The sequence below is a fragment of the Poeciliopsis prolifica genome, unplaced genomic scaffold (assembly GCF_027474105.1).
Source record: "Poeciliopsis prolifica strain line A6 unplaced genomic scaffold, Auburn_PproV2 SCAFFOLD015, whole genome shotgun sequence".
In the NCBI taxonomy this organism is placed as follows: domain Eukaryota; kingdom Metazoa; phylum Chordata; class Actinopteri; order Cyprinodontiformes; family Poeciliidae; genus Poeciliopsis; species Poeciliopsis prolifica.
The window spans coordinates 10,925,763-10,937,610 of NW_026562390.1; the positions used below are offsets into that span (position 1 = coordinate 10,925,763).

At 37.7% G+C, this 11,848-nt stretch overlaps 1 protein-coding gene across 3 annotated transcripts in view; it reads left to right on the plus strand.

Annotated features, from left to right (window-relative positions):
- LOC129366307 (nucleus accumbens-associated protein 2) overlaps positions 1-11,409 on the plus strand; it is a 34,689-nt gene extending 23,280 nt beyond the window's left edge. For all 3 annotated transcript variants that reach the window (XM_055040066.1, XM_055040069.1, XM_055040067.1), the window contains 4 exons: positions 3,240-3,416; positions 4,917-5,022; positions 5,261-5,358; positions 5,452-11,409. In XM_055040066.1, the coding sequence (XP_054896041.1) occupies positions 3,240-3,416; positions 4,917-5,022; positions 5,261-5,358; positions 5,452-5,969 (899 nt within the window). In that variant the 3' untranslated portion in view covers positions 5,970-11,409. The remainder of the gene's footprint in view (positions 1-3,239; positions 3,417-4,916; positions 5,023-5,260; positions 5,359-5,451) is intronic.
- The last annotated feature ends 439 nt before the right edge of the window (positions 11,410-11,848 follow it).

Sequence of the window (11,848 nt, forward strand, 5' to 3'; positions counted from 1 at the left end):
ACATATGAATTAGATATGCAACTGATTTCCAGTCACAAATTTGTAAAGTTTAAAGGGAAACCTTTTTGATTTTTCTACAAAAACTCTTATCTTTTTTCCTAATTTCTGCATATTTTGAAGACATAATTGTCCAAGCAATAAAATATTTATAATAACATGCCTTCTCAAAAATATCACAGTTACAAAGCTATACTGAGACATGTAAACATATCTAACAAACAGATCTAAAATCTTACAGAATATGGGGCAGAATGCTGGTTAGCAATAGCAACTATCAACGTCAACCTCTGCTTGCACTCCTCTGTAGATTTAACTCCATGATCTAGCTGGTATTTCCAAGATCCCCATCAATTATTAATCCAGCATATTCTGTGACAGCATTGAACTATTGAAGGAGGTGAACAGAGCGTTTTTGCTGCGCTATGTTTACGTTCTTGTTATTTTGTTGGCACTATTCTCTGAAGAGAAGAAGCCTAAAGAAATAGCTGAAATACCTTCAAAGAAAACACATTTTCCTTCCAAGAAGTTTCTTCTTATGCTTTGTTTCCGATGGCAGATTACCAATCGGGCCGGTCCAACATGAAATCAACTGATTCCAGGCAGCCAGATTATTTCTGAGAGCAAGAACTCCGTATCACTCAGAATTTAAATTTTAAGAGTTTTATATTAATGTTATGCATAATTGCATTAGCTTTTCACCTGCCTTTGGCTCAAATCTGGGATATTTCCTTGAAATGGAACCAATCCAACGTAAACATTTAAGTAAGACTCGAAATGACTTTCAGAAAAAATTTGTAGGATTTTTCCAGAGGTTTCAATAGCAGGACTTAAAAAAGAAGAAATAAGATGTCAACATCCATTTTATTCCATTTATATTATTTAATCTTTCATAAATGATGTATCCTGCACATCTCAGAAAAGCAGGACGTTGTGCCTCCAGAGTTTGTGTGGGTTCTCCCATTTTAAAGATAGCCTTATGGATGTAGGATCGGAGCGCATCGTGACCAACAACACAGCCCTTATTACAACAATAGCAGCTCCTTCACTTTGTAATGACGTTTTCAACATAATTTCCAACTGGTGCAGTCATCCTTGTTCTTGAACGCATCCGTTTTGTTTACATTCACATCCAAGAAGCTGATGGTTCTGAGAGATGTTCACAAACATGGCATATGCACCCACTCTCCATCATTCGTTTTTCACCCTGAAACTGAAAGGCATGGTATGGGGTTTGTTAAACTCTAGAGTTTCAGTAATTCATGAAATCCACTCTATCTGCAATCAGTCAGAGCACCGCAGGGTGACATTGTTGGATATTTGAGAACCATGCACCTCTTTCCTGTGTGTGCGTGTGATGTGTGTGTGTGTTGTGTGTGTGTGTGTGTGTGTGTGTGTGTGTGCGTGCGTGGTGCGTGCGTGTGTGTGTGTGTGCAAGCAGAAGTATCTTCACATATACACAGGGAGAAATATTTTGTGTGCGTGTGCATGCGTGTGTGTGTGTGTTGGAAATAATGCATTCATTCCTGCTGTTCTCTTTGTTTTGCGTTTGTGCTCATATGTCTCCAAGTCATCACAGAGGTTAGAGCAAATCATTTAGGGTGGAAAAAACCCAACAGTTCCTTTTTTTGGATTTGGGTCCCTCTAAAAGTCAGGTTACTGATGCAGCATCATTACTTATCTGGGATACATCTGCAATGCTCTGAAACATTTATGAAACACAACAACTTGCATCAGATTACCCAAGCTACTTCACAAACTCAATTTCAAATCCTTTATTGTCAAAAATGGAACAGAAAGTGGTGATAAGAATGCTATTTTTTCTTTTGTGGCGTGCATAGTGCCTTGGAAAAGTATCCCTACCTCTTTTTTACATTTTCCCACAACCTCAAACTTCTAAGGTGTTGAGATTTTATGCAGTGAACCAGCAACTTCCAGCTCCAGTCCTGGAGAGCCACTGTCCTGCAACTTGCAAACACATCCATCCTCTAATTACACCTAATTTAAATGTCTGAATCATCACCACAGAAACTCACAAAGTTCTTCATAGGCCTGGCAATGAATCATTCATTCCATTCAGGTGTGTTGTAGCAGAGATGCATGTAAAAGTTGGAGGACAGTGGATGTCAAGGAATGAACTACTGTGACAAGCCAAAACAAAGTAGCACATAATTGTAGATTGAAAGGAATATGAAAAATGCTTTTGAACAATTATTACTATTATTAATTCAAAAACGTGTGGAGTGGATTTACATTCAGCCTCCCAGAGTCCACTTGGGGAGCTACTTTGCTACAATTACAGCTATAAGTCTTTTGGGGCAGTGGCTTCGTAACAGAATGCCATTGGGGTTTTGTTCTGAACTGGGCTAATCAAACACATTATTATACACATTAATGGTTGTATCCTTCCGAAGGGGGAACCTCTGCCGCAATCTCAAGCTTTTTCTACTAGGTTTCCCTTAAGATCCCTGCATTTAGCATTTGTTTCCATTTCCGTAGTCGCCACCATGTTTCAATGTGAGGAAAGTGTATGGAGTATGGCAGTAATCTTAGTTTTCCAACACAGATAGCACTTTTCAATTAGACCGAAATGCTCCTAACTCCTCTGTACTGGTAAACCTCAAACATGACTTATTATGACTTTCTTTAGGTGTCTGCTTTAACATTGCCAGTGCTATATGGGCCAGATTTACTCAGCTAATTGTTATCCTGTTGATACATTCTTCCACTTGAGCTGTTCCCTGCAGGTCCTCCAGATTTATCATGGGGCTCTTGGCTGCTTCTCCAGTGATTGCCAAATGTGTCCACTCTGTCAATTGAAGTGTACTGCATTGTCTTTTGACAGTAGAAGCTGCTTACTGGCTAACATTTTCTAACAAATCTCTTGGGAACAGGTGTACTTGTACTTAGATTACATTAGAAGACAGTAGACTCAAGTCATCTGAAGCAAATCAGTTGGACTGGATGTTTTTTTAGGGATATTGAAGAAAGGAGATAGACACCACATGTCAACCTTTTTATGTTGTAAAAATATTCTGTATGGTGTTCCTTAATTGTGCTGCACTATAAAAGAGTCTTTAACAAATAATCCAAATGAATACACTGACGTTGGTATGAATACTTTTGCAGGGCACTGTAGTCTAGCACACTGTTGTAAGCTTACAGCAATAGTAAGATAATGTTTTTATTTATGTCTCCAATTGCTTTTCCTCAAATTTTTTTTATCTTTTTTATGTTATTAGTCCAAGACAAGCTAGAGTTGGCAGCAATGCCATTGGCCTTGGAAAATCGCAACTGCGTGCTCATCCGCAGAGACCTGGTGGCACTTCCTGCAAGCCTCATAAGCCAGATTGGCTACCGCTGCCACCCTAAGCTCTACACTGAGGGGGACCCAGGAGAGAAGCTGGAATTGGTTGCTGGTAGGCATACAAACACAAGCTTTCATATATAGAGAAAAAGACATTAACATGCACAGATAACATTGGTTCTCTGGAAAACATTCACACTGTTGCACCTAATTTAAATTTAAAATCCAATATCTCTAAAATTGCATTTCACTGATTGAATTAACTCAAACTAATAAACTCAGTATGTCAGAGGGGTGCTTTGTTAAGGGATAGAAACACAATTTATGGATCAGAGAATAAACAGATTATGAATGAGCGAGCTAACCCCAAGCAATCTGTCAAAGGTTATTCTCTGGCTATTAACATTTTTTTTCTATTTGCGTTTATATTTTGATTAAATTAGAAATAGATGTCAACACCTTTTAAATTTGATTGTAATAGCTAATTGAAAAAAAAAAGCTGTCTGACGCACATTCACAGAAGTCACAAAGGGGTCGCGAAGCGTGAATAGTCAGTAGATCTCAGATATTTCAATTTGTTGGGAATGGTGGATTTAATTTGTGCTGTGAATTTACACGATCTGAAAGGAACAAAACAGAGCTGCAGCGTTCTTGTGTGGAGATTTAAGACTGTGGCAGATGGACAACCATCTCTGCAGATATCATCAATCAGGGCTTTATGGAAGAGTGACCGAGTAGAAGTCAGACTAAAGTAAAAAGCATATGACTGGCTGCCGGGTGTTTGCCAAATGGCCCTTACAGAGCTCTGAGAATGTGGAGAGAAATGATTTTTTCTCTTGCTGTTATGATGACTCAAAAACTGAATGATGTGGCCTGACTGCCAGATATTGCTCTTAGAGAGAAGATACTCTGAATGGGCAGTGACCACTCAACATGCGGGGAGCAAAGTGAAAAATAGATTTCTTTTTTCTTTAACATTGAATATTTTCAAGCAGAAGAATTGAGCAATTTTCTGAAAGACAGAAATGATTAAATAGCAACATTAGCAAGTTTTGGTTAGGCTTAGGCATCCAAAAGGAATTAAGAAAATTATAATGTGGTAAAAATCATACCTAATTTCAGTATGCATTAAATGAAGCAAACATGCTTCATTTTGTCTTGTAGTCTGTGGTTCTGTCTCTCAAATGTTTTCATATTGCTTGAATATTTCTTGTCACATTACTTCAGCAAACATAAATGTATTTTACTGGGATGTACAACACAAATTAGTCCATAGTTGTGAACTTTAAGTAAATTGATATATGTTTTTTTGTTTTTTCCTTTCAAAACTATGTGAAATGGAGGTTGTACATATGAATAAGAATTATTTTGCAATGAGTATCTAAAACCCATTTTGGCACAATAACTTTAGGCGTATTGATGATTTTCTACTTGTTTCCTCATTTCCTGGTTAATGATGCTGATGATTTGTTTGACTCCCTTGAAGACATGAAACACAGATGTAACTAAAAAAATAACTTTAACAAAACAAGAAGAAACCTAAACGTAAAAAGAAACGATTTCTGATAGAGGCATTGTTCTCAGGAAATTGTTTTCTGTCCATGTACCTCAGGAACCCAGGTGTTCATGACACGAGGCCAACTCATGAACTGCCATCTGTGTGCCGGTATCAAACATAAAGTGTTGCTTCGTCGTCTCTTAGCCACATTCTTTGATAGGTGAGTGCAACGCAAAGCATGAGTTGTCAGTCATAGTTCAGATATATGTGTTCTTCTCTTAGATGTGTGCTTGATTCCAGCACCGCTGCTGTTGTCACAAATCAACTTTCACACTCCATCTGTGGTCATGTTGTGCAATGCAGCTAAATGAGTGTGTGTTTCTGTGTGTCCCCATGTGATTTACTGTATACGTTTGTTACTGACTCTGCCCCCTGGTGTTTACTGTGTAATTCTGTAGAAACACTCTGGCAAATAGCTGTGGGACAGGCATCCGCTCATCTACAAGTGACCCAAGCAGAAAGCCCCTGGACAGCAGGGTCCTCAATGCTGTGAAACGTAGGTTTATTGTGTAAATTATCTTGTGGCTGTCTTTTTATAACAGAAACTGTTTGACTAAGTGGACATCACTGTTTTTTTCCTCTGTTACAGTCTACTGTCAAAACTTTAACCCTAACTTCAAGGAGAGTGAAATGAATGTGATCGCTGCTGACATGTGCACAAATGCAAGGCGGGTCCGCAAAAGATGGCTCCCAAAGATCAAGTCCATGCTGCCTGATGGCATGGAAGTGTACCGGGCAGGTATGGGCATGAGTGCTGCTGCTGCCGTTGGTCTGAACCTAGCCCTGGGTGCCCCTCAGTCAGCAGTTTCTCTTTCCTTCGAGCATGATTTGAAGAGCCTAGAGCAAAGGTTGTATCCAGATCGCAAGGACCCTCTCAGGACTCATGCAGCCAGCCCTGGCGCAGGGTCGGCTGGAGCAGAAGCCGAAGGTGAAAGTGAAGCAGCAGTCCAGGAGGATCAAGAGGAAGATGACGACGAAGCTGGATCGGAGGGCGCAGACCGATCACTGGGGGCACCTATTTTGGTGTCGGTGGTCGGATCAGCAGATAGTCCTCCTGAGCAGGGGGCGGAAAGTTTTGGACAAAATCTGAGGTTGAACGGACAGTGAATCTCCCTCCCACGTCATGAAATGTGTTCAACACTCACATTTACTTCTTCTCACGGTCTCGTCCGTCACTCTTTCTTCTCCTCTGTGCTTCCTCGACAGGGAAATTTTGTTCTCCACACACAAAGCTGCACTCGCAACTTTTATCAGACAAAAGTTGGTCACACATGCATGCGCTCGTGTGTGCTTGAGTATTTGCAAACTTACATGCAGTGAAATAAAAAAAAACACAGCTATTAAAAGCATACACAGGCATGGCATTAGTCAGTTCGGGTCCAAGTATGTATTCAGCACTTGGGCAGCATTATTCCAAAAGGTCAAATAACAAAGCAGATGACTGTAATGATTCATCATATCAGTGCGACATCACCAACAGCTGGTTTGCAGCAAGTTGTAGTCTGCAGCGTAATATTATTTTATAAAATGACTTCGAAAACTGTATTTTGGAAACATAGCTCTACAGCAAGACCACATTGCATACCATTAATATTCATATAGAATGCATTGTAAAAGAATTGTTTAGAAAATAAGAAACCCTTTCCTTTATTTTACCTTGTATTGCTTTGCCCGAGTATCATACCCCTTGAACCTGTCCATCTTTTTGTCACAGATACAAATTCTATTGAATTTTTGGGGGATTTTGCGTGACAGACCTACAAAAACAGTGCACGTGTGCGAATCGAGTTTGAGTTAATTCAATATGTGAAGAAAATGCTCTACTATTTTTAAGAAAATGCATTTTTATTCATCCCCACCCCTGATTCAGTACTTACTAAACTTCACTGCAATTTCAGATGTTCTGAGGAGCTTTGCACAGCAAGAGTGAAAGTTCTTGTCCTTTTTTTCTTTCAAAATCAGTAACCTCAATTTGTCAAATTGAACTAGAGTATTAAGGATATTTTAGATTTTTGGTGTTTTTTTGGGGAGGGCAGGGGGTTGCTAAAAATTTAGCATTGTTTTCTTGTGCTGATTTCTCACATAAATTCCCTATAAAATACATTAAAAGTTTGCAATAATACATGATATTATATGGAAAAGTTCAAAAGGTATGGATACTTTTACAACACACTCTGTTGTATCACTTTTATGATGAAAATTTCAGAATATTATTTTCTGCAAGTACTTGTTTGTTTTTTTTTCCATAACTCTTAAGAACAAATGCAAGACAACAAATCTATCACCCACATTTGTTGTTTTCTCGTGCATATCGAGTCGGACATATCAGACAAGACTGTCAATGTGATGCCTGTGTCTGCTCCAGACCACACCTCCCAAGCCGCACATATGTACATGCAAATGAACACACAAACATTCATTCATTCATCATTACATTTCTGTAATACAAGCATTTAATGTACTGATGTAGTCAAATGGCACACTGTCCAAAAGAATATGTTGCAATGCTTTTTAACTTCAAAAATCACAGAATTCTTGGAGATACAGAGACATGAATAAAAACATGAGATAATGTCAAGACTTGCATGCATTAGTCCAAACAATGGCTGGAAATATTTGCTAAAGTAAACGGCAAAGTCCCATTTCTGCATTGAAATAAGATAACAGCTACTTTTGCCTGGAGATGTGATGTTAAAAACTAGAAGCACTTTCTCCATTTCTTTCTGGAAAAAGGCTGCCAAACGTTACAAATGATCTTGATGTAACCCTGCTTTGACTGTTTCTGACACCGTATTAGTTTGAGTTTGTTGTTTTTTGTTTTTTTATTTGTATGAATTCTACAGAGTGTATTGTCCACTTAAATGGAGAAGAGTGAATATATGAAGTGCACTACACTGAAAAAACAAAAGCAATGCCAGAGAGGAGTACTGTTCCACATTCATGAGGTGTTGTGAATGTTTTGAGTCAATTCTGTCCTGTTTCCATCCTGTTTTTGTTGTTGGTTCGATTACTCGCTCTCCAATGGGGAAATGAGATGGTGGGTAAATTATTTAAAGAAAACTTTTAAGAGCAAATTACGCTGGTTTACTGCGTTTGCACTCAAGAGAATGGGAGAAGCCGAGGATTCTGGAAAAGCGGCTCCTGCAAAAGACTGCAAATCCCCACCACGACACCCTGATTACATAGTCAATCAGACACTCTGTGGGCTCAGATAGCAACAACGGGTCTCTATTGACGATGACTGTTTCTGTGTTTTGTTGGGGGGGATGGAGGCCGTGCATTCGTCAAGCCTGTCTTCTGTTTTTGATGTCTGTTTTCACGCTCGTTGCCATTACCATGCATAGGACCCAGTCCAAAGAGCCTTTCTTTATCGTTTTTCTTTCATAATGATACACTGTTGAATGTTGGCCCTTGTTTTGTGCTTGTCGTGGGTTTCAATCAGCAGTTGAATAACATTTAATTACAAAAGCAGACCATAAATTTCTATTTTTATCACAAATATTCTAAAAAAAAGAAAATGTGGAAAATGTGGTGATTGCACAAGTGAGGTTAAGCAGGTTTAAGGAGATGCTCCCGGTATATTTGGTCTGTTATGTATTTTTTCAGTGATGTGCCACTTTAGAGGTTGGGCCAAATTTTTCTGTCTTTGACAAGTATATCTTGGATCTTTAGGGTAAGCTTTTAGATATCCCTGCATATAAAAAAACAGGGTCAAGATTGCACTATAGTTAACATTCATTACGTTTACAGTTTTTTTTTTTTCTATTTTCTATTTTTCCCCCTTTGGGAAGAACTGTAATCTGCCCCAGATAAGCCAGGGTTATGAATGGCCAAAATGATGGTTGAATGTAAATTGTAGCATTGAGGGTCACAGTCTTTTTTTTTTTTATGATATAGTAAATTATTGAATCTCTTTGTTTAGTATGTGGCTTCATTTTTTTTATTCACATAAATTGTAAACTTAAAAAAAAATTACATTTAAAATTAACTTTTCTGATAGTGATGTTTTTGCATAAATATCAATTTGTATCAATTTTAAAATTGATACAAAACAAGTCTTCCAGTGTGTTGAAGCACAGGCAGCAGTATCCTAATAAGTGTAAAACTGAGGTTTGTTCAGTTACTCCACATGATATTAAATATGCTCATCTAAGGGTGAAATGACAATATTTACTAAATTATAGCACCATCTTGTCTAATTTATTTGACGTTGCTCTTGTGAGAGGATAAATAATAATAAATAAGCTAAAAATGTAATAAATAGTTAAAAATAAATACATTTATATTGAGAGGAAAGTCACCTAAAAAAGATCAAAAATCAAAACCCACCAATATCCTTTATTAAATCTGTTAAAGTGGTCCGAGTTTAAAATATATTGAATCTGTACAATTGAATCTCTGCTGTCTCTAATGTATCTTTAAACAGAAAGTTTTTTTCTGCATTCAATTTAACACAGTTTTCAGAGCAGTTCTAATTAAAAGAGTGTAGTAGCTAGAAGGACCTAGGAAAATGTGATATACTCCATTGCAGTGATTAAAGAAGAGTGGAACAGTGCCTTAGACTGTGAATGTGGGTCTGTGCCATAATAATTGTTCAGAAATAAACAAGCCGAGGAGGCTGTTTGGATTAGACTTTTCTCTTACTGAAATTGTTATTCTAAACTTTAAAATTATGACTCTAACTATGTTGACATACTTTAGCTGACTTACTTTCTTTCATGTCATTTTCGAATGTAAAAACTTTGCTCCCTTTACTAGGGTCACTGTGTTTATTTAAGCTTTTATTTACAATAAGACTGGCTCCTTCTTGGACACCCTTGCATGCTGAGCAAAATGGGGAAACCTATCATATATATGTAAATAAAATCAGATATAGTTGAATTTGTGCATCCGCTCAAATGCGTCTTCCTCTGTAAACCTCACCTTGAGTCAGTTTGTTAACTTTTTAATCAACCTTTTTAACTTTCCTTTTTAGCTTTCTGGGATCTTTGATTTTTTTTTTTTTTTTATCATCTTGTGCAGGGTAACCGGGTGAAGTTGCACTTTAAAATGAGAAATTCTCAGAGAATGCCATGGCTAACCTATGAGAGAATGAGCTCTATTGGAGGTGTTTAATAGAAAGAAAGAAAAAAGTCAAACAACGTGTATAATTTTTCTATGTTTCTGTGATGGAAACCAGTGTCATGTTTACTGAAAGCTCAAATGAGAAAGAGGATGAGGTTGGTGGGTGTGCAGAAATTGTTCTTACTTCATTTTATTCAAAAACTTTTTTCTCTTCTTTTGGCTCTCTGCCTCTTTTACTGTAAAAATAATGGGCACTGTAAAAAAAAAATGTTATTTGCTCTGCTGAAAGGTTGACCCTGAAAACTATACACTGATATGCAAAAATTACACTTGTATCATAAAATGCATGCCATTCAGATGTTGACCCGGACCCGATGAAACTTCTGATCTTTATGCACCCTGTATTTTATGCTGAATAACTGTTTTCACTGTTTTCGAGCAGAGACTTGAGTCGACTTGCAGTCAACAGGGCTGTATTTTTTTAATCATACACCCTGGCCTTTCATTGAATGTTTGCATAAAATGTAATCTCTTGCATAATCGACAGCAAAATACTGATTAAGAGTGGCATACATAAACTAACTAAGTTGAGTGTGCATCAAAATCTTTAGACTAAGAAAAGAAATGCACTGAAAAGTTTGTGCGTGTATGTCTGTGTCCTCGAACATGATGCCAGCACTTTAGAACTACTTAGAAAACCGAAAGAAAAGAGAAAAAAAACCATCAAGGGTGACCAAGGCTACAGGCAACAGACGAGAAGATGCAACTTTTAAAGCCATGTGTTCAGAGCGCTGACAATCAGAAAAGGGATGAGGCCCACAGTGCACTATGGGGGATGCGAAATGACTTGCTGTGCTTTTGCTATTTGCTTTTGTCTTTCAGCTTGTTTCATTCTGTACTGGCTTACTTTCAGAATGGATGGTCGATGGTGTCATCTGCAGCCTTCTTGGTTTTATGTGTGTGTGTGCGTGTTTGCAGCAAGGACTGACTCAAACCTTGGTGCTCATTGGTCAAAGCTGTCCTCAGTTGGCATGGACCTTATCTGTCATTCTCTGGGCTTTTTGGTGACCTGATGATGGATGACAACACAAATGTTTCAAAGAAAAAAAAAAAGATAAAAAAAAGGAAGATGTAATATGTAATCATGCAACTGCATACTTTGATCATCGTGTTGTTTCTGACTATCAGCAGGGCTTGGCCCAGGCAAATTGGGATGAGGCTATTTTAGTGTTGATACTGCTTCATAAAAGAGACAAAATGTTGAAACGTTTATGCGCCTTCTGACTCTCAAGCATCAATAATATATACTGGAAATGCAAGTTGCCACTTTTGATGTTGCATAAAAATCTCTTTCATTCCCATCATTGTATTTGCCATCATGGGTTTTAAGTTGTGTATTCTCAGAGTACCTTATTTCTTTAACTGCATTACAAAAACATGTCTGCTTTCTAATAAAAAAGTCCTTACTTCACCATGTACTGTACTGAGTGGCTTATTCATTTGTCTTTGTGTCTTTGTGTTCCAAGAGCTGAAAGGCTGCGTTTGGGGATCTGCCCATAGTGCTGACTCCAGAAATCCTATACACAGGAGGAAGCCTTATAGAAATGTGTTTTGCAAGTTCTGATGTACTTCAGATATGTACAATGCAAACGTGGCATTAAAGGGTTGCCAACAGAAAGAAAATAGCCAATGCTGTGGTTTTGCTAGAATATATTTGATAGAATATGCCTTTTTTTCTTTTTGGGCAAAATTTACTATTGAAGATAAAGGAACCATTTTGGAGAAATAAAGGAAATTGTTCCAGTGAAATATCCAAACCTTTCCAAATGTACACTTTTTAAAAAATTTTCTCAAGTAATCTGGCAAATGACCATTGCCTACTTTATCCAGCATCACTCTTCAATAGAAAAAAAGTCACAAAA